The 24,154-nt window shown below is 45.3% G+C and overlaps 1 protein-coding gene across 1 annotated transcript in view; it reads right to left on the bottom strand.

Moving 5' to 3' along the window:
* Positions 1–24,154, bottom strand: part of LOC121872528 (WASH complex subunit 1-like) — a 96,973-nt gene that overhangs the window by 21,784 nt on the left and 51,035 nt on the right. Inside the window, exon 4 of the mRNA XM_042375312.1 lies at positions 22,709–22,849. Within this exon, the coding sequence (XP_042231246.1) occupies positions 22,709–22,849 (141 nt within the window). The remainder of the gene's footprint in view (positions 1–22,708; positions 22,850–24,154) is intronic.

The following is a 24,154-nucleotide window of genomic DNA, read 5'->3' as shown; positions in this document are numbered from 1 at the left end:
GTGATTTTGAGGTTGATAACATCGAGCTTCTCTTCAAGTGTTATATCCTTTCTTTTACGATCATCACCGGGAATTCTATCACCAGAACGCTTCTTGGAGATATTCTTCTTTACCATATTCACAGTTAATACCACAAAATTGGAGAAATAGTAAGCAAAAATCGCGTTACAGCAAACAAGCATTCGCGTTATACAAATATCGTTCCTAATTCATAAATCGCGTTAGAGCAAATTCGCGTTATCAAAACACGCGTTATAGCAGAACTCACTGTAATATGTTAATGTTTCTTGGCATTTAACAGAAGATGAGTGAAGCAGTCTGTGAATATGCTGATTTTTCATACAGTTACAGCAGTTTTCTTACTTATAAGACACACCCACCAGAATAATGCCAATGTTAATCTTGGCATATGAAGAACTACAACAAAACATCCTAGAGGCACATTCTCTCTCTCTCTCTGAAAATTAAAAATGTCATCAACATATCATCATTAGAACAAAGGCTTAAATTAGGCAGTTTCGACCCAAAATTAGTTTTCGTTGAAAATCGCAGAAAAGTATAGGTACTCCTAAGCATGCTGATTCCAAATCTATAGTCCACGATTCAATTCCAGGGTAATTACAGTAAATTGTGGCGTATGTCGACGTTTTAAGCTTGAAAATATCTCTCCAAAACCAGGACTTAAACTCCAAGTATAAAATGTGAAGCTGTACCACATACTGTAGTGGTAAACAAGTGGAACAGCCTGCCTAACACTCGCTGTGCATCACTTAGCGTAACTCTCGTGACCTGCCGCTAATATTTCCTACTGAAATTTATGTTTGGTAAACTTATTTAACATAGAGATTATAATAAAATAGTAAATTCCAGTATAATTAAGCGAATACAACACTACACGCCATTTTCAACAGCTGATGGACAGTAAACAATCAATCAGTACGCCACTAAACCCAGGAGGCCAGCCAGACAACTACCCGGTACTACAATATGGATGCCATCTGCGCAATTTTATGATAGCGCTATAGATTGTGAGTTCACATACACTACAGGGGTAATGACAGTTTAATGATACATAATGGCAGTTTATTGAATATACCTGTACACACAATAACACCGTAATTATAACCTTAACTCTTAAGATAAAAAGTTAAAACTTTAACTTCAAGATTTATTTTACTTCAAAGTTATATTTTATTGACAATAAAAGCATGTATGATCACATTTTAAAATCCTTCAAAGTCAGCGGCTGTTCATCGTCCAAAATAAAGAGGTCTGCATATGGGTCCGAATGACTGGAACTTCCGACTTCGTCTTCATTATTTTTGCTGTCATCCTCCTCCTCGTCACTGTCTCGCCACAACAAATCATCTTCTTCCCCATCCATTGCATTTTAAATCCCCGTTTTTTTAAAGATTTTACGACAGTTTCTACGCGAACGGCTTCCCAAGACTTTATTACAAAATCGCACAATACATCCAGTGGTGGAGCACGCATATTATCCCCCTTCGTGAATGACTTTTCTCCCTCAACCATCCATTTATTCCACTCAGAACGAATATTGTCCTTTAATGTCTTATTTAGGCTTACATCAAGAGGTTGAAGTACAGACGTTAACCCCCCTGATATTACTGCAGTTACAATGTTGTTTTGTTGTCGATGCTTCTTGACCTTATCTGTCAAATGGGCTCTGAACATGTCCCAAACCAACGAGCTCCTTTCCTTGCGTAATCCACCAGGCCACCTACTCCACACATTGTCAATCCATAAATGTACTCCAGCTTCATCCATCCACCCCTTCTCATGGACATGGACCAAAACACCTGTAGGGAACTTTATATTTGGCATTGTTTTTCTTTTAAATATAACCATTGGTTTTAATTTAGTTCCATCTGCAAGGGAGGTTAATACGACAGTGAACTTCGTCTTTTCGCGACCTGCACTATTTATCAAATAGTTTTTTGCCTTTGGTGTCAACAGTTTTATTGCTAAGCATATCGAAAAAACAAGGTGTTTCATCTATATTACCAGTCTGACACTGTGGGTAGTTGTGTTCCTTCCTCAGTTCAATGACTTATCTATGGAAATTTATAATTTTGTCTTCGAGGTCAGATGGGAGTTTCTGTGCAATTTTAGTTTTCCGCTGCAAAATTAAATTTTTCCTCTTCATGAAGCGACTACACCAGTTCGCAGTTGCTTTGAAATTTTTGCTTTCATCTGGGTGTGTTTTGGCCCACTTAAGTGCATGGGTGCGTATGTCAGTTCGGGTTACTGTATAGCCATCTTGACGGTTTTCGTTGACCCAACCTTCTAAATAATTTTCCAGTTCATGCCAATGACAAATGCCGATCCTTATTGCACATTTTTCTTGGGTATCTTCTTCAGGGAGGCTTCACTTTTCTTCCAATCATGCACCATCTTTTCATTTACTCCTTAATTCCTCGCTGCAGCACTGTTGTTTGAAGAGTTTGCAAACGCAACAGTTTTCAGCTTGAAACTTGTGTCATATTTCATCCTTTTTGCTGGGGAGCCGAGCGGCTAAGATATTTTCAACTGTTGTCAGGTTGGTGTGTGGGTAATGAGTGGATGCCAGCAAGAGCAAAAAGCCAGGATGGTTTAGTAACTGGCAATTTACTAAACCATCCTGGCTTTTTCACATACAGTAAGATCTCATATTTCGCACAATTTCGTTTCGCGAGCACTACCCAATGTAACCAAGTCTTATATTTGGCATAAAATATCGAGAGTTTCGCAAGATCCAGCCAGTTCAACACAAGATCCAGCCAGCTGAACGCGAGATCCAGCAAGCTGAATGTTGGCCACCATCTTGAATGATGTCACAGCCCTCATACCAGATACAATCATTTCTGCTACAAGGTGAGATTCCATTCTCAATGTTTTGATTCCATCCTGAATGTTTTGATTCCATTCTCAATGTTTTGATTCCATTCTCAATGTTTTAATTCCACCCTCAACGTTTTAAGCGTGGCCGGGGTTATGCAATGTTTACAGTTCACGCTCGACATCACATGTTTAATTGATTTGTGTCTTTTGTTTGTGAAGTGTTTTTTGAGAGGTACTCTGTAAATTTTGTTCTTTTTTTTTTGCAAATTTAGCTGTTACCCATAAATACTGTATGAAAAGAATAAGTGAAAAAATGCTTCGCAGTGAGGACTAATAACAGTTTACACCAGCGCTCTGTTTATATCATGTGATCAGTTGACTCGCGCGGTTTCTGTCGATTACTCCGTGATTTTTGCTATTTTCTCCAATTTTGTTGTTTTTGTATGATATGTACACGAAGTAGTACCTTAAGCTGTGTATTATTATATTACTCCATTAATTATGTATAGTAAAGTATTACAGAACATATATTAATTCTATGTAATATTCCCATTTATTGTGCACCATATTATTTATATAAATTATCATATTTATACTTTATGTATTCAGCTTGTGAATGCTGGCATCTGTACATGCAGCGCGCAGTAATACATATAGAGAGTGAAGACAGAGTCCTTGTGGTGCGGACGCGAGCTTCTGGGTCCCCTCTGTATATATATCTCCCGTACGAGAATAGAACCTACTTTTAAGATAACAAGTGTTTGTGTATACCTTCAGTAGTATAGAACATTTGTGGGTATTCAAGACAAACGTCAGATGGCGCAGTGATTATTTCTCAGTGAGATACAGTGGACCAAGCCTTCCCACCCAGACTCTGTTAATGGTGTCTCGTCTTCAGCTTCACCGATCTACAGCAAGACTATTACAAGCCTCTAGATTTACAGTGTTGTGAAGTGCTATGCTGTGTACAATGCTGTGCTGTGAAGTGAAGTGTTTTGTGAAGTGCTGTGTTGTGTATTTTAATCATAATTGTCAGTGCAAGTTGCGGTCAGATGACTAAGGGAGCGGCCCGACAGTACGTGCTCTCCCGTCTCTGGTCTGAGGGTGACTGAGGAACCAGCGCTCGACGCTGCCCATCCGCCCTTACGTCTGGCAGCGCGCCAAGCCTCCCCTCCCGCCAGGCACACACACGCATTCACCTTATATTTTTCTTGTGACTTACTGTAGACTTCTGTAATTCTGTGCATAGATTACGAGGGGCTGACCCGGTCTTTTGCACAGATAGAGTACAGAAGCAGTCGGCATGTCTCACAGGGATCAAAATGATACCCTGGACGATGGGGGTTACGAGCTTTAGTGTGGGAGACCTCTCCCCACCCACACTCAGGCCCCACGCTCCCCACACTGACAACGCCCAGTCACCCACGGAATCTCCTCGCTCGTCGCGAGCCAGCTCTCTTGCGATGCATGCGTCCACAGATCTCCTTCAACTCATAAAGTGGATGGAAACTTCTCGACGCCAGGACGAAATTGCAAGGAGAGAAGAGGAAGAAATTCGGTACAGGAAGTCTGAAAAACGGCGCCATGAAGAGGCACAACGACGCAGAGAACTCGAAGACATACGTAGAAGTGAGGATGATCTTAAAAGAAGAGAGGATCAAGCCAGATTTGAAGTCTTGATTTCTCTGTTAGCCTCCCCACAACGATCTACCGTACAAGATTCGTCTGCTACTACTAACGTTGATGTGACTAGAGGTACTGGTACCTCATTTCCCAGAGTCGAGTCAACAATCCCTCAAAAGGCTGCAGTACACACGCCTCACTCTCTGATGTCTGACGCTTCTTATCAGATGTTTCGGGAATGGCGTCGACGTTGGCAAGACTACGCAACAATGGTTGACTTGTCAAGTTTATCACAGCCGAAACAGATGATACAGCTTCGTATGTGCTTGTCCTTAGAGACACAACGTACTCTCGAGCACACACTTCAAGTGCCTCCTACGACAACTCTGACGGTAGAGGCCGTGCTCGACAAGTTGCAGGAACATGTCAAGGGACAGCGCAACGAAGCACTCAGAAGAAGAGAACTCCTCCAATGTAAGCAGCTTGATGGAGAATCTTTTGACGCATTTTTTGTAAGACTGAAAAGATGTTCAGAGGAAGTTGATGTTTGTCCTGGACATTCTCAAGTCTGTGAAGAGACACAACTCAAGACAATCATTTTAACGGGTGTCCGAGATGAAGAGCTAGTTCAGCGTCTCATTTCCCTCGACCCCACTTCCTCCCTTCAAGATGTTGTTACAAAATGTTGAGCGTACGAGGCCGCCAGGTGTGCGACTTCAGCTTTACGCTCACAACCTGACCAGGTGAGGGCGATGTCTTCCTACAGAAAGGGTAAGAAGCAGCAAGGTATCCCCACCCCTCACCCTCCAGCTACACCTCCAGCAGCAGCTTTGTGTAACAGCTGCGCGAGACAGCATGATGCCTCCCAGTGCCCAGCTGCTCAAAGCGTGTACAGAAGTTGCGACCGCCAGGGTCACTGGGCTTACACAGTCAAGTGCCCTGCTAGCAAAGTTCAGTGCAGACTTTGTGGTCGTGTGGGCCATTATGACAAATGTTGTCGTAAGAAGACACATAAAGGACACCACCTAGGATCCAAGAAGTCATCCTCAGGTAGTGCTGGCGAGCCCCCTCCTTCTGGCAAGCATCAAGACGCTGTGTCCAGTCGTTCCTGCCGTCGTGTACATTGTTCCACAGACACGACGCCCCAGCACATTAATGTCGTCATTTCTTACGGTAACTCGTCATGCAGTCTTCAGATGTTACCTGACACCGGTGCTGACGTCTCAGTAATTGGTCCACAACACTTAGCAAGTCTGGGAATACCCCGGAGCAACCTACAGCCCCCTCCTCAGACAACGAAACTGACACCTGATGGTTCCAAGATGGCTCCAGCTTTGGGATCTTTCTGGGCTACCCTTACCTTTGGTAAGCAGTCTTGCTCGGCCCGGATTGATGTTCATGATGGTATCCCGATTCCGCTTTTATCATATGGCCATTGTCAAGAGTTGGCCATTATTTCCAAGGAATTCCCTAAACCTATTTTAAAGATCACCCATGTCAACAGGTTGAAGGAATTCCCTATCTCTACTAACACGTCCCCTTCTGATGCAAGAGCTTACCTTCTGAAGGAGTTTGCTGACGTGTTGGTTACGAAGAAATCTTTAGGATCCACACCACTCAAGCCGATGGTGGGTCCACCTATGAAGATTCATCTTAAGGATGGTGCTACACCTTTCGCCATCCACACCCCTCGTTTGATTCCTCACGCCTACAAGGAGCTAGTTAGACAAGAGCTTGACTCCATGATTGCTCAGGGAATCATCAAACCGGCCGGAGACGAACCTTCACCTTGGTGCCACCCTCTCGTCCCCATCGCCAAACCTCGTGGTGGAGTACGGATCACCACCGATCTGTCAAAACTTAACCAGCAAGTTTCCCGTCCAGCCCAACCTTCACCCACACCCTTCGCAGCTGTTCGAAATGTGGACCCGAAGGCGAAGTTTTTTACAACGATGGACGCCTTATGTGGTTATTGGCAGATCGAGTTGGCCGAAGAAGACCAGGATTTGACTACATTCATCACACCATATGGGAGATATCAGTATTGCAGAGGCCCCATGGGATTTGCCGCTACGGGTGATGCATTCTGCCAACGTGGTGACGTGGCCCTTCAAGGAGTCACGAATTGTGTCAAGGTGGTTGATGATATCTTACTCCATGACGAAGATTACTGTGCCCACCTCTCCCGGATATACGAAGTTCTCACCAGATGTTGAAAGTACGGGATTACCCTCAACGCTGACAAGTTTGTAGCTGCCGCACCATCAGTGAACTTCTGTGGGTACACTCTCTCAGCATCAGGCATCGCAGCTGACCCGGAGAAGTTAAGTGGAATCAGGGATTTTCCAACCCCTGCCAACCTGACAGACCTCTGTTCTTTTTTGGGTCTGGTCAATCAGCTGGCTGAATTTACACCTGACATCTCCGCCCCAGCCCAGCCGTTATGCCCCCTGCTGAGCCCCAGGAGGACATTCCTGTGGACCCCAGGTCATCAAGAGGCCTTCCAGCGAGTCAAGCAGGCTCTCTTGAGTCCACCTGTCCTCGCCTGTTACGACCCAGCCCTACCCACCGTCCTCCAGACTGACGCCTCCAGACTCTACGGCGTTGGTTACGCCCTTCTGCAGGACCATGGCGGTGGACAACTCCGCTTAATTCAGTGTGGATCCCGGTTCCTGACCGACGCTGAGACCCGATATGCCACGATTGAGCTGGAGATGTTGGCTGTTGTCTGGGCGATGGCGAAGTGCCGCTTCTACCTGATAGGACTTCAACACTTCACCCTCTTCACGGATCATCGCCCTCTTATACCTATAATCAATCACTACTCTTTGGATGCAGTAGAGAATCCTCGCCTTCAACGTCTGAAAGAGAGGCTCTCGCCTTATCTCTTCACGGCTGTGTGGCGTGCGGGTAAGCTGTTGTGCATCCCGGATGCCCTGTCCCGCGCCCCTGTCAGTCGCCCCACCCCAGAGGAAGAGATGTTGTGTTCTACAGCTGCTGCATCCCTCAAGTCAGTAGTTTCATTGAAGGCTGTCTTCACATCAGAAGAGTCTACAGCACCGGATGCAGACAAGACCCTTGAAGATCTCCGCACCGCAGCCCGGGCCGACCCTTCCTACATCCGGCTCGTCGACTGTGTGTCTCAGGGATTTCCATCTAACCGATACGACCTTCATGAATCGGTACTCCCGTACTGGAAAATACGCAAGGACCTCTATTGTGACGGAGACCTCGTCTTGTATGGTCCACGAGTAGTTATTCCTGCTACCCTACGCCGCCGTACCTTGACCCGCCTTCACGACAGCTATCGAGGAGTGGAGGCCACCAAGCGACGGGCGAAGCAGACTGTATTTTGGCCCGGAATCGACGCGGACATTGCAAGTACCGTCCGTGCCTGTGAACCATGCCAGATTCTGCAACCTAGCCAGCAACAGGAACCTTTAATGTGCGACGACAACCCTTCAAGACCCTTCGAGTCTGTGTCGGCCGATTTCTTTGCAGTAGCAGGAAGCCCTTCCTCGTCAATACCGACCGATTGTCTGGATGGCCTGTTGTCGTCCCGTGGTAGTGATACAACGGCTACTGCTACCATCCGGAATTTCAGGCATTACTTCAGAGAAGTTGATGTTCCCCTCCGTCTCAGGACTGATGGAGGACCCCAGTTCACCAGCCACGAGTTCCGGGACTTCATGGACCGTTGGGGAGTCCGTCATGTCGTGACCTCGCCCCACTACCCCCAGGCGAATGGACACGCTGAAGCTGCAGTCAAGACTGTGAAACACCTGATCCTTAAGGTGTCACCCTCAGGAAATATCGACTGCGAGGACTTCGATCGAGGTTTGTTGGAGTTACGCAACACCCCGAACTTCACCGGACGCTCCCCAGCCCAGGTTCTATACGGACATCATCTCAGGTCTTGTGTTCCTGCCCACCCAAAGTCTTTTTCTCAAGAGTGGCAGGCCAAGACTGAGGAATGTGACCGCCGTGCAGCAGAACGAGCCGCAGATGTCGCTGCTCGGTACGACTGTCATGCCCGCCCCCTTCCCAGGTTGAGTATCGGCCAGCAGGTCAGGATTCAAGATCCGGTATCTCACCGCTGGGACAAGGTTGGGGTTGTCATGGGTATTGGCCGGTCCAGGGACTACCAAGTGCGTCTTCCTAGTGGTAGAGTATGGTGGAGGAACCGTCGTTTCCTCCGACCTGTGGAGCTGCCTAGTGTTGACCCCTCCCCAGTTGAGTCCCCTAATGTTGATGTCTCTAAAGTAAATCCATCCCCACCTTGTGTTTCTGCCCCAGTACTCCGCAGGTCCGAGCGACTCAGAAACAAAAGGTCCGCTCAAGATGAAACTATGAGCGTATAGGGGGGAGGGAGGTGTATGATATGGACACGAAGTAGTACCTTAAGCTGTGTATTATTATATTACTCCATTAATTATGTATAGTAAAGTATTACAGAACATGTATTAATTCTATGTAATATTCCCATTTATTGTGCACCATATTATGTATATAAATTATCATATTTATACTTTATGTATTCAGCTTGTGAATGCTGGCATCTGTACATGCAGCGCGCAGTAATACATATAGAGAGTGAAGACAGAGTCCTTGTGGTGCGGACGCGAGCTTCTGGGTCCCCTCTGTATATATATCTCCCGTACGAGAATAGAACCTACTTTTAAGATAACAAGTGTTTGTGTATACCTTCAGTAGTATAGAACATTTGTGGGTATTCAAGACAAACGTCAGAGTTTTAGCGATGAATATGGAAAGACAAGATAAGAAGAATGTTTCCAAGAAGCGTTCTGGTGATCAAATTGCCGGTGGTGAACGTAAAAGAGGTTTACGAGAACGCAATTATCGCGTTGTAGCCTGCGCCATCCTAGCGACCGCCCGGGCTACTATTGTGTGTCTTTTTGGGTGGTGCTACCATCTGTCAAGTCAGATAATGGCCTCTACCTCTACTGGGGGTCCTACTGGTGCTGGTAGGGGTGGGACAGACCCACCTAAGTGGCCAAATAAGGAAAAGGAGAAGCGGGATTATCATAAAGGAGTTAAGTTTGCCAAGTACTCTTGGCAGGATAAGCAGCGTGTGATAAGTTACTTGGGGAAGGCTTAAAAACTAGTTTCCGGAAAGCACAGTCAGGTCAATAAAGGCAGAATTTGTATCATTTGGTGGTTATAAATGGAAAAATCAGAGGTTGATGTAGAGTGGCCAGTCTATATTGTTATTTTTCCCATTAGTTTATGTGTTTGCATTTGGCGAATTTGAATTTGACGCAATTTTTCCAGTCTATATTACTCACGAAATACAAGATCTTACTGTACACACAAGAACCAGGCGACAACGTGTTCAGGTATGTGGTGAGGTGCAGGTCAAAGGCTACGGAATGCAAGTTTCAGTGCCCCTCATGTGAGTCTAGATTGGATGACTACATGTTAGCGAAGAAACTAGTGATGGGGCTTGCTAACCTCAATATGAAAGGCGAAGTGTTGTGCAGGCTCCCACTTTTGAAAGATGTGGGCGACGTTATTAGTGTAAGTGGGGTGTATGAGTCGGTAGAGAGAACTGCTTCCATTTCATGTGCAGGAGCGGTGGCGGGCACCGGAATCCTCCATTTAAAACTAGAGCCGCCGTCGCCTAGCAACGCCGGTACCCCTTGCACCCGACCTCAGCGACGTTGCAAAATGTGCGGGAGCGGCAAGTGTGTTGGTAACCAGAAGTGTCCCATGCTGCACTTAACCTGTTACAAGTGCGGCCTGGATGGACACCTCGTGCGTGTCTGCAAGTCACCAGTACAACCCAGGGCCCGTGCAAGCACCTCGGGCGCTGCTGTGGTCGCAGGCCTGACGAAGGACACAGCCAGTTTAACGATGTCGATCAGCTGCAGCGGGGCGGAGGAGGCGCGGCAACTGCGTGCCATAGCAGACACAGGTGCACAGGAGTGTCTGGCCGGGCTGCAAGACGTCTGCACTCTCGGGCGAGACCTACACCACCTGGACGGAGCCCACAAAGCAGTGAACCACATCGCCGGGAGCAAGGAGTGCCACGTCACCGTGGAAGTGCCATAACTAGGACGCACCTGTATTTTGCAGAAGGCGTCCAGTCTCTGTACCTGTCTTTGTTTGTGTGCAGAGGGCTAGGCTTGGTGCCGCGTGACCTCCCCAACGTACCCACAGTAGTCAGCGCCATGAGGCTCATTGAAGAAGAGCCAAGCCACCCCCCCCCTGCTCAACCCACAATGCCCTCATACAAGTTGAAAGAAGAAAATGTGGAGAGGCTGGAGAAGTGGTTCGTTGAGCACTTCGGATGTACGGTATTCGCGGTGAATCGCCCAAAATGCAAGGACCTTCCCACCACATTCACCTGCTCCTGGAAGCTAAGCCATACGCGGTGCATATGCCCTCAACAATACCACACCATTTCTACAATGAGGTTCGCCAGCAGCTTGAGGAAGACGTGAAGAGGGGCACCATCAAGCCTGTGCCCGTTGGAGAGCCGACAGAATGGTGCTCTCGCATGGTGGTCATGCCCAAAAAGGAGGGCAGTCGCTCAGGGCAGTAGACTTTCAGCGCCTTAACCAGGCAAGCCAGCGCAAGACCCACCATCCCCCCCCCCCCTTCGACATGATCTCGAGCGTCCCGAAGCACACATTCCAGACGGTGGAGGAAGCATACTCGGGGTACCACCAGATCCCACTTGATGACGACAGCAAAGTCATTCACAACGTTTATTACCCCCTAAGGTCGATTCTGCTACAAGTGCACCCACATGGAAAACTGTGCAGTGCAGGATGCGTTCACCAGACGCTTTGACGATGTGGTGGCGGACGTGCCAAGGAAAATGAAGTGAGTCGATGACACGTTGTTATATGACCGCAGCATCGCCAACACGTTCTGGCACACTTACAATTTCCTCGAGACATGTGCGACGGGCGGGGTCACTTTCAGGCACGACAAGTTTTGCTTCTGGAGGAGGCGCATGACATTCGCGGGCTACCTTCTCGGCTGGGAGGATTACCAGCCGAGCCAGGACCCCATCAGCAGCATCACCGAATTCTGCATGCCACCCAAGCCCTCAATCACAAACATACGATCCGAGTTCGGCCTCATGAACTAGGTGGCCCCCTTCATCACTGTTGTGCCCCTGGTGGAGCCCTTTCGCGACTTACTTTAGAAAACAGCCAGCAAGTTAGTCTATTGGGACAGCCAGTTGCAGGCAATTTTCGAAGCGACGAGAGAGGCGGTGGGCAAAATGGCTGCGGAGGGGCTGTGACGTCTCGTGGCCAACAATGGCGCTCACCAACTACAACTTACAGGGGATAGGCTTCGTTATATTGCAACAGTACTGCCAGTCCGTGACGCCGGAGACACCCCTATGCTGCAAGGGCGGATGGAAGCTGACTCTGTGCGGCTGTCACCACCTGACGCCAGCTGAGAAAAACTATTTCACTCTGGAGGGCGAAGCACTAGCCATTGCGTGTTCTTGCTCAGGTGCCTGGTCCTCACCTTGGCCACTGACCATTGTGTGCTAATGAAGATCTTCAAAAACAAGGAACTGAAGGACATCGGCAACCCACAGATACTTAACCTGAAGGAGAAGACACTGATGTATTCGTTCCGCATCAAGTTCAGTACCTGCAAGGGAAAAACAACTGGGCAGCCGACACCCTCTCTAGGTACCCTATACTGCACAGCTAGCCTGATAAGTCCGACAGGGAGGATGACAAGGCCGTGCGTGCATCAGTATGAAACGGTTGGTTAATTCCAATGTTAACCAGGTTGGTTCATGTATATTATATTATATATTGGGCTTTAGTAATGAAACCCAATTGTAGTTTCTTCTTTTATTAAAAAGTATTATTTGTATAATTCTTGAGTGTAGATCAACCGTAAGTTCCACTATTTATGAGTGTGGTGAGAAAGGGACGGCGTCTATGTAACTAGACGTGAATCAACGTCCGTTCGATATCAGTTTGTGAGTGAGACTGAGTAGTGACCCATCGAGGGAGAACGGAATAGACGCGTCGCTCTCCCTCGAGGGAAGACGGAGCCATCCATTGCAGCTCTCAAATAGCGTCTTCCTCTAGTCAAGGATATCAAGCCACTGCCCGCTTTAGGTGGCCAGGAGCCGGCTACTTTATGCCTTTACTCAACATAGTATGACTCAGCTTCCCTTGGGCACACCTTATCACGTGCATTGAACACGTCACCTCATACACAGTGGAAAGTTACAGGGGATGACTCAGTATATAAATCAAATGTAATTAACCCATTTATATAAGTCTTATGTTTGTGAAACAAGGGCCATTACAAGTAGCGGCCGCCACGGTTTGTGCCATGAAGGGCGAAGACGCATTCGTCGTGGACCAGCGTCTTGTGGAGGAAGAGGCCGGGCGCGACGACGAATACAGGCTGCTGCATGCCCGCGTGTTGGCCAGCCATTGGGAGGACCGCAAGGACGGTGAACCGCTCGCTCTCCGCCCCTTCTACAAGATGTGGCAGCACCTGTCATGCCACGGAGACCTGGTCACATTCACCCATGACGAAGGACACCTATGGCTCATGATTCCCTCAGCCAAAAAAGCAGTGCTCAATAACTTACACGCAGGACACCAGGGCCGAGACTCCATGCTACGGCGGGCCAGCCAGTTGGTGTACTGGCCCGGCATAGACGCGGAGGTAGAACAGAAAAGTCATGAGTGCCAGGTGTGCGAGCGGCACCCCTCCCCGGAGCCCCTGATATCCATGCTGCCACCAGAGTACCCATTCGAGCAGGTTGCAACCGATCTGTTCCAGCTGGACAGGCACACGTACCTGTCATATGCAGACAGGTTCACGGGATGGCTTTGGGTGGAGCACCTACAGAATGGCGCCACAAGTGACAAGCTGGCGTCCACCCTCAGGAGGCTTTTCAAATGGTCTGGTATCCCTGAGGTTCTGTCGTGTGACGGAGGGACCAACTTGATGAGCGCCGAAATGTCGAAGTTCTCCAAAGACTGGTGTGTGACGCCCAGGGTGTTGTCAGCGCACTACCCGCAGTCCAACAGCTGGGCCATGGCAGCAGTGAAGTCAGCCAAAAGACTACTGAGGGGCAACACGGGTCCAGGGGGCTCCTTAGACACGGACAAGGCCGTGAGGGCCCTGATGCAGTAACTGAACACACCAATGCAGGACTCCAACGCATCCCCGGCACAGCTCTTGACGGGGTGACAGCTGAGGGACTTGGTGCCCACCGCCAGGCAGCACTACAACGTCAGTAAGCACTGGGGGAGGTCGCTGAGGAACAGGAAACGCACGATGGGGCACACCAGTGAGAATATGTCACGGAGGTTCAACCTGACCGCCCAAAACCTCCCGCCACTTGCAGCGGGTCAGCGGTACGAATCCAGAACCAGGAGTCGGGGCAGTGGGATCGGTCTGGGGTGGTGGAGGAGTCACCGGCCCCCAGACAGTACTTGATCCGCCTGGACGGCAGCGGACGAACGACGATCAGGAATCGCCGCCACCTCCACCCCTCAACGCCCAATGCTGCGCCTGAAGCCATCCCCGACGTCACAACAGTATCCACGCCACCCGCCGGGAGGCCCGTGAGGACAAGACGCACTCCCAGGCACCTTCAGGATTATGTCTCTTAGACGAGGACTGCCCCCATATACAGTCAGTCCTCGACTTAAGTCGGGGTTAGGGACTGACGACCAGGTTGTAAGTTGAATTGGTCGTGTCGAAATGCGAAAATAATACATAGAAAATCTAAAATGAAATACGGTATAGTAAAATTAATTAATAATGAAAAATGAATAAAGTGTTAATGTGCACTTACCTTTAATGTAGTCAGCTGAATGCACACGGGGCCTCAATAATTTTTTAATTAAACATGGAGACTATATTAATTGGATGAAGCAGAGGAGAAGACAGGGCTGGGTGGGTCATCAATTTCACTTTCTTCAGACAGGCTAACATACTTGCTTGTTGAAGGTATTGGATCATCTTTAAGGAGTGAAGAGACAGCAGTGAGGGACTTCTTAAAATATATGTCCAAATTAGACTGCACAGTTTGCCTTTTCTTTTCATTGTAAATCTCCCTGTAGCAAGCAAGTGCATCTTGGATCTGTCAGTCAACTTTTGCAAAACACTAAAAAATTTTATCCATTTCTTCAAACATTTGCATTCCCCTATTAATAGTAGCAAATGCCTCTGCCTTGTCCTTCAAAATTGTTGATATTGTCGAGTGAGTGAAGCCTAGGTCACGTGAAATGGTTACTTCCGTTTTTCCATTTTCATATTGCATTATTATTTTCATTTTCATCTCAAAAGTAATTGACTGTCTCTTTTACTTCTGAGCACCACCAGCACTCTCACTTTTACGCTAGCCAGTCATTTTAAAGGGAATTAGAAACGAAAATTTTGTCAGTACACAGCGCGATCACTAACACCAACGACGGCCAAACACCAACTGAGCGGGCTACAGAGTGGATGCCGTACACCACGAGGCGGCCCAGCCCACGCCACGCTGTCGTACGGGACGGAAACGTTTCGGTACTAGAAAATACGTATGTAATTTAAAAAAATTTTATACGACTGCGGCGGTCATATGTCCGGGTGGTGTAAGTCGAGTAGGTCGGAAGTCGAGGAGAACCTGTATCACTTATGTGTTAGTATTTTGTCATAATGGATCTATTTTTTGTCTGTATCAGTTGTATATTGAAAAAAAATCACCCATTTTGTATGTACAGTAAGATCTTGTAGTGTATTTCTCAAGTAATATAAACTGGAAAATAAACTAATGGGAAAACAACAATATAGACTGGCCACTCTACATCAATCTCTGATTTTCCCATTTATAACCTCCAAATGATACAAATTCTGCCTTTATTGACCTGATTGCGCTTTCTGGAAAACCAGTAATCTTTCTTATCTCACTAGTTTTTAGGCCTTCCTCAAGTAAATTAATCACACGCTGCTTATCCTGCATCGAGTACTTGGCAAACTTAACTCCCTTACAATAGTCCCGCTTCTCCGTTTCCTTATTTGGCACTTAGGTGGGTCTGTCCCACCCCACCAGTACCAGTAGGACCCCCAGTAATGGTAGAGGCCATTATCTTGACTCGACAGATGGTAGCACCACCAAAAAAAGCACACAATAATAGTCCAGGAGGTCGGTAGGATGGCGCAGGAATAACTGGTATGAGGGCTGTGACGTCATTCAAGACGATGGCCATCTGTTCTGTCTCGTGTCCCGTGAAATGATTGCCAAATGGCAACCTAATATTTATTTATTTTACTTATTATAATTACAGTATATTTATTTACTGTATAAAGGCAACACAGTTCATCCAGGCAGTCACGAAACTGACTCAAGAGAAGTGTGTGGCTGCTGCCTATATGCCCTGACGTCAAACAGGGGGAGGGAGGGTGCAACTGGTCAGTTACAGCTCACTACCTCAATACAGATGTGCACTTCCAATACATACACACCCATGTTACAAGACTAGCGAGGTCACCTTAAGACTATATATCTTGCGCTTGTGCGACCTCACTTGGAATACGCAGTTCAATTCTGGTCACCGCATTACAGAATGGATTTAGAATCCTCGGAAAGAATTCAGAGGAGAATGACAAGACTAATCCTGGGCATTAGGAACCTTGAGTATAGAGACAGGTTAAAGCAACCAGGAGCGAACTCGTAACAATGGTTTTAAATTAGACAAATTTAGATTAAGGCGCGAAATAGGTAAACATTGGTTTGGAAAGAGTACTGGATGAATGGAACAAGTTACCAAATATCATCATTAACTCGAATATGCTGGATAGCTTCAAACATAGGTTGGATGCTTATAATTATGAGCAATAGGGGTTGGGTGTAAATGGGACTGCCCAGTATGCGCTGCAGTTTCCTCCATTCTTATGTTCTTCATTTTTCTTATTTTATAGTATATTGTATACAGAACTATAAAACTATAAAATACTGTACTGTATTGTATACAGTACATTTTTACATTACAGTATAGTCTCGGTTTACGAGGTCAATTAAACCAGTGGAGGTCCGCGTAAAACGAGAAATGCGTAAACGAAAAACAGAATATATGGGATTAATTGAAATAGAGACCGGGCCGACCCCCAGACTACCCTTTTTCCGACACAATACGTACGTTGTAGTAAAAATAACATCTTAATTTTATGATGGTATGCACACACAATTAATATTTAAGAGAAATATCAATAATATTAGGTTTTTAAACACTTACGTTAGTAGAAGAGATGGCTGGGCACACGAGGATGGGGGGTTGGTTCCGAGGCAGAGGGCAGATTATTGGCCCTCACCTGTATCACTATCCACCACAGAGGCTTGCAGGGCCTCTTTGTCAAACCCCTCAAAGTCCATATCCTCACTATCACTGACTTGGGCTGGCTGTGGTGGGTGAAGAACTTGGTAATGTTTTGTTGACTGGGCAACCTAGTGCGCACCCTGCCCGCGCCGCTTCCCTTGTAAATGATGGAATGTACCGCGTAACTAATAATTGCCGGTCTAACCAGGTGCCACGTAAATGACCAACCGCGTAAAGGAAATCTGCGTAAATCGAAACTATACTGTATCAAAAAATTTCCGAATGTTTGTGTTAGATTATTTGCCGATTTTTTTCTTCAGTTTTTGTACCTTATTCGCATCATTCCAAAGATGGTTCCACATTATTCCAACCAAAAACCATACTTATGCTGCAACATAAAATATTATAGTGTTCAGCTGGCTGGATCTCGCGAAACTTACGATATGACACTTGATTACATTAGGTAGTGCTCGCGAATATCAAAAACGCAAAATGAAAACGCGCAAAATATGAGATCTTACTGCATTCAATTCGCAACTTTTTCACTTGTGTATAATTTTGCTGGGTTTTGGACGGGTTCTTTGTAATAGAGGAAGGGGGGGTGCCGGTTTGGCAACACGGTATCGATCCCAACGGGCGCTGAGCACCAGTTCTGGCTCAGACGTCTCGCACCCTAACAATTGCATTATTTCAATGCTACTCGCCAACTACAGTATAGGTTTCTGAGGTGCGATTTTGGTGTTTTTTAGTTATTCTGTAAGTACTGTACGTAATTAGTTAAACCCTGTGTGACCACTGCCTGTGACCCCACATGGACTTAGCCAACTTTAGTTAATTCCCAAGTGACCCACTGCCACATGGCAGCTCATACATCAAACAGACCATGCCGAACTTGGCCCATAAACTCATTTCACTGTTACATTTTCGTAGTTACTTACTCTTAGGTGATGAAACAGCAATGAATTGTGTGCGAAGATTATTCTTTTAATAAATATTGCTTTACTCACCATAAACTGGTTGCATCTACCTGAACTGCAAGCCAAATTAAATAGAAATTCTCAATTACTGCACGGGCCGCACAAACACATGATCTGGGCCACAGGCAGCCCATGGGGCGCGGGTTGCCCATACCTGATTTAGACAATCAATCTATTCTTTGATACTTATTTACGGCCTTCATTGTCCAACGTTAGTTTGATCATTCATATACGAGGTCTGACAATTAAGTTCGCCAACTCATGCCACAGGCACCGGCACGTACCTTACCGAAGATCGACACTGTGGTTCCCTTCAAAGTACTCTCCTTGTGATGCTATACACAAATGCCAGCATTTCTTTCACCCCTGGAAAAATTTTTGGACCCCACTTTCTGGAATAGCTTTTATTGCTACCATTGTGCTACTCTGAATGTCATCCACGTCTTGAAAATGCATCCCGTTGATGTGTTTCTTCAGCAAAGGAAATAGAAAAGTCACACAGGGCCAGTTCAGGTGAATAAGGAGGATGTTCCAGTAAGGTAATTTGTTCCGCAGCCAAAAACTCCTGCACAATCAATGCCGTGTGTGCTGGGGCATTGTCATGATGCAAGATCCACTTATTTCCAGCGAAAAGTTCAGGGCGTTTTCGTCTAACCTTTTCTCTGAGTCTTTTAAGCAAGTCGAGATAGTAAAACTGGTTCACACCCAACACTGGGGGAACAAATTCTTTGTGAACTACACCCTTAGAATAAAAAAAAAGTGAGGAACATTGTGTTTACTTTCGACTTTGACATGCGACACTTTTTGGGGCGCGGCAAGTTTACAGTTTTCCACTGAGCGCTCTGGCGTTTCGTTTCATGGTCGTACTGAAAGACCCATGACTCATCACCAGAAATGACTCTGTGAAGCAGGTCATCTCCAGCTTCTTCTCTTTCCAAAAGGTCTGAGCAAAATTCATATATACTGTATCTATATATATTTTTTTCAATTTATCACTGAGATTTTTCGGCACCATTTTCACACAAACTTTCTCATCTTTAAATCTTCAATCAAAACCTTTCTCACTGTTTCCCTGTCAATCTGCACCTAATCTACAATGCTGCTCACCATCAATTGCCTGTTAGCTCACAAGACTTTCCTAATTTTTTCAATGTTTTCCTCAGTCTTGCTTGTTGTTGGTTGTCCTTCTGTCATCGTCTGTCACGTATTCTCTTCCCTCAGAAAGTCATTTGATCCAGTTGTAAACTGATGTTTTCTTTAATTCCTTATCCCCATAAACTTGGGTTAACATATCCTGAATTTCAGGCCCAGTTTTCCCCAGTTTCACGAAAAACTTGATGTTTGTTCTTTGTTTTAAAACATTAGCTGTCACTGCACACGTCCGATTCACTTAAGATCGACAACACAACTGAGTTTGTCAACTTCACTCTCAGACCTCGTACAGTATACAGTAGACTCGCAACTTTAAAGTAATTTTCTTACGCGGTTTCAACTATATGGGGATTACCACGGGGGTTAAGTTACAATTTCCAATTTCAAACTCAAAATTTTAAAAATGGGTCGTAAGCGTGCCAAACGCTAGCCCGCAAAAGCTCCATCCCCGCCATCCCACCTCTCTGTCTTCAGTTGCCGCGTGGGTATTGTCGGAGTAACACCTGCCTCTCATGTGTGTGTCTGTCATGGGTTGCGCTGGGCCTCCCGCACAACCCATCCCAAATGTTTGTTTAAGTAGAGATAAGGTACCCGGCCAGCCGATAAGGGTCATTTCACACCTCAAAACCACATTTTAGCCAGTGGGCTTTAGACCTTGGGTTAGAGAAGACCTCCTGCTCCGCAGATTTAGAACAGGGGCCATACAGTCCTACCAGTGCTACGAGTCTGTGTGTGCAAATCCCCGAGATTGTTGTTAAGTCCAGCGACAAGTAAACACATCCTGTAAAGGAAGTGATCAATGGTGAGGGCCTGTTTGCACTCCAGGCCGGCCTAATAGATCTAAACAATTAATTCTCCAGGTTGACAAACTCTCCCTTATAACTTACGGTACTGTGGCGTGAATGTGAGTGACTGACCTATCCATGCAAATTATAAGTCCAGTGTATGGAATTGTGCCAAATAAACGTAAGTGCAATGATCAGGCCGTATCTGTGATCCCTCTATTATTATTATTACCAAAGGTAATGACTATTTGGTTATGACAAAGTATAACCAATAACTTTGATGGATGTTGGAAATTAATGGAATTCATTAAATTATCATTTATCAAGTACACAACGCATTGAATGCCGGAAGCAGAGTGAAATTCTACGTAGTGATACACCATAATCTCCTGGGTGAGTAACCAGTGTGAAGGTATCCGAGTTCTACGGTAAGAAAACCACTTTCCTGCATTTAAAACGTAACAGTGTCAATTTAGTGCACTTAAACCTCTCATACTCATTCATAATGCTCAACCACAAGCCAACCTCTACCTCTGGTCCCCCAGCAAAGAAACAACACTCCATGATGGCCTTGGAAGAAAAAGTAGCCGTTTTAGACTTAATAAAGGGAGGGATGTCGGTCGCTGCTGTGGCACGGAGGTACGGACACAATGAATCAAGCGTGAGGTTCATTAAGATTCGGGAGAAGGAAATTGGTGAAACCGTGTCTACAAGAGCCTCATTTACTGCTAAGGTGTCTAGAGATGTAACTCTAGTGAAGGTGGAGAAGGCATTAAACATCTAGGTAGAGGATATGAACCAGAAACATGTCCCCATCGACGGCAACATGCTCAGGGAGAAGGCACTAAGTCTTTATGACCAGTTTAAATCTGAGGTTCCTCAGGGCAAAGCATCCACCAGCAATGAGAAAAAAATTTAAAGCCAGTGCAGGTTGGCTCAACAGTTTCAGAAAGCATTTCAACCTGAATAATATTAGAATCACTGGCGAATTGGCATCGGCGGACGAGGCAGATGCACGGGTGTTCCCAGACAAATTCAGGAAATTGATTGAGGAAAATAGATATCTTCCAGGGCAGGTCTTCAACGCTGACAAACCAGGTTTGTTTGGGAAGAAAATGCCAACCAGAACCTACATTTCCAAGTCTGAGAAGCAGGCCCCCAGGTTCAAGGCTGCAAAAGACCGCGTCACTGTCCTAATATGTGGCAACGCAGCAGGGCATATGATAAAGCTAGGCATGATTTATAGGTCTGCCAACCCTCATGCTTTGAAGGGAAAAAATAAGAATCTCCTCCCTGTCTACTGGCAGTCAAACAAGAAAGCCTGGGTGACAGCAATGCTTTTCCTTGAGTGGTTCCACAAATGCTTTATCCCCGAGGCAAAGAGCTACTTAGAGAAGCTGGGCCTGCCTTTCAAGATGTTGCTGGTCGTTGACAACGCACCAGGCCGCCCGGATGCCATAAAATTCGCTCACGATGACGTCGAGGTAGTGTTCCTGCCACCCAACACCACCTCCATCCACCATTGACCAGGGCGTGATTCAGTGCTTTAAGGCAGCGTACACACGCCTCACCTTCGTTCGCATTCGCAACACCATGGAAGATGGCACTAACAACAGTGTTATGGCACGCTGGAAGGAATTCAGCATTGCTAATTGGGTGCACCGAAACCAATCGGTTAATTCGTGTTGGCGGGCACTGTGGAGTGACTGTGTACATGACTTCAAAGGATTCCTTACGATCGACTCTGAAGTTAAGCACATCATGACAGTGGCCAGGGCTGTAGGCGGAGATGGGTTTGAAGACATGGTTGAGCAGGAGATCGAGGAGTTAATTGAAGGGCACAGGGAAACTCCGGCTGATGCTGAGTTGGAGGACATAGTGAGAGAGGACGAAGAAGACAGCGGTGGTGATGATGAAGAACAAGAAGAGCCAGCATGTTGGGATATACACAAGTTTAGTGTAGTGTTTGAAGTGGCCGAGCACTTGAAAACTTAGTGTCTGAGTATGACCCCTCTATGGAGCGCAGCATCAACTTCTCACGAGGTCTTACAAGCTTTATGGCTCAGTATAAGAATATGTTCCAGCAGCTTAAGAAACAACAACGACAGCTTCCCATCACCATGTTCTTTAAGAAAACCTCAGCATCAACATCGTCAGCAGATTAGCCAACACCCTCAACTTCTCACAGTGACCTTCAGCTGCCCACATCCTCCCCTGCAGCATTACCAGACCTTGATGACCCTCCACGGTGACATTGGAAGGGGATGAATAATCTCAAAACAACAACACAGATCTGTCTACATAAAGTTTTTCAACTAATATTTTTGGCTCGGTATATGTAACTTTCTTCATTTATTTTTACTCATTTACATGCACACACAATCCTAAGGGCAAAGCTGTATGGTACATGTACTCGAAAAAATGTACTAAATGATTACTAAAATTTTTGTCCAGTGCAAACTATAGCATGTTTATATTCAAATTGATCATTATCTTACAAGAATCCCGACAATGTAAATTATATTCTCCCAGGTCAGTTCTGTGACATTTTATAAGAGAAAAACTTAAAGTCACTCTTAAGGACAGATAAATAAACACGCACTAGACCTTCGGCGCCAACTGTCAAAAAACGTGTCACCTCATCCCTCCCCCCCCCCCAACTTCCCAGCCAGGGTTTGGTGGTTTTTAGGCTTAAAGTTTTTATCTTATATAATATCACAGACTAAAGTTAGAATATAATTTGCATTGCTAGAATCCTTGCAAGACAGCAAATAATTTGAATCTAGACATCATATATTTTGCACAAAAGATAAAAATTAATCACCTATATCACATTACAGTAAAGGCGATTTAGGGGATTTTTAGGAGTGTTTCTGACTTTACGCATTTTTCGGCTTTAGGCGAAGTCCCAGGAACCCTACCCCCGCATAAATATGCGAGTCTACTGTACTGTATACTAATAACATTAGTGATGGCAAAACACATTTGTTTATAAACTTACTTGTAAATTAGCTGCATTAAATAACAGATCTTCTTTCAACTTCACTGGTGTTGATATAAATGGTATTGGATCTTCTCCTTTATGAATTGGGTGATAAGGCTTATATTTGTCACCACCTGGATACTGTGCACTGGAAAATACCTAAAAAGAAAAACATTATTGGTTAAACAACAGAAGTACAGTATTACATATACTGTATAGGATACTGGCATAAGTGAAAGAGATTACTGAATAATGTTGAGATTTTCTAAAGAGAAAATAACAAGATTGTGAAACATTAAGTGTTATAAGTGATCTGAATTAAAACTTAAGACATGTGTAAGAGGGACCAACTTTAAAAATTTATGAGTTAGACAATATCCGAGACAGAAAGTGACAACATGAGTATGTGTACAAGGTTCTTAACCCCTTCATTATTGGGACATCACTTTTAATATTTTATTTGGCGAATGCAAGATGATTTTATTCAGCAGAGAGGGGACCCTTTACACAAGGTGTTAAAATGCAACATTCACTAGTGATATTGCTAGTGTCTCTCAAATGGAAACTGATCCAAAAATCCCAGTTTATAATCATGGCCAGACTGATTAATTTGTGCTAATGCAGCCAGGTAAGTCTCAGGAGTTAGAATCCATAAGAACCCCTTGAAATAGGTAGAGAATAATAAAATGATTAGCATTACCTTCCAGCTTAAACCAAAACCATAAAAGGACTCTTAGAAATGACTTTTATAAATCATGTGCTGTACTGACTATGGTCGTACATGTTAGTCAAAGTAAAATCAGACGATTCATATTATGCTCACTAGCCCATAAAACATGTAGCTTTAACTTCTTTATTGAGTCCCCCAGTTGACACAACCATTTTCTCCCCGTTTCAGTATGCCTGAATCCTCCTTTTTCTCTCAAGTACCTCAGAGACTCTGAGATTCCTTAGTATCTCATATCATGTTATGAAATTTAAAATTGCAACTGAAGTCGTACATGTTAGAGTAAGTAAGATATGTCTGATTACAGACGAAACAATCAAGAGCCCTAGTGAGTGATGTTGAAAGCTTCAACTGTATTTACTGTTATTAAAATTTTCAAATCAGTTGAATAGAGTCTGCCAGTAGAAATGACAAAGCCTTAATATAGCCCGTAAGGACGCTCTGAGTGCCAAACTGATACTGAAGTTATATCATTTTGATTCCCAATCATCAGAGAATCTGATGTTTGTATTCCAGTTTTATATTTTAAAAAGTAATTAGTAACCTAAAAAGAATATGTCAGTCTTCTTATCTCCAAGATCTAACAGCAGACTCACAGAAGGCCCTTGTCTAAAATTTTGATGACGTCGTAAGAAAACCGTTATCAACTTGTGCCTCTATCGTAAGTAAGAAAGACTTATCAACTTGGGCATCTATCGTCCATTTCAATATTGCCTGGCAAGCTCAACCTCTGATTA

The sequence above is a fragment of the Homarus americanus genome, unplaced genomic scaffold (genome assembly GCF_018991925.1).
Source record: "Homarus americanus isolate GMGI-L3 unplaced genomic scaffold, GMGI_Hamer_2.0 scaffold39155, whole genome shotgun sequence".
Classification (NCBI taxonomy): domain Eukaryota; kingdom Metazoa; phylum Arthropoda; class Malacostraca; order Decapoda; family Nephropidae; genus Homarus; species Homarus americanus.
The sequence above is the reverse complement of the archived record's forward strand: the minus strand, read 5'-3'. Positions and strand labels throughout refer to the sequence as shown.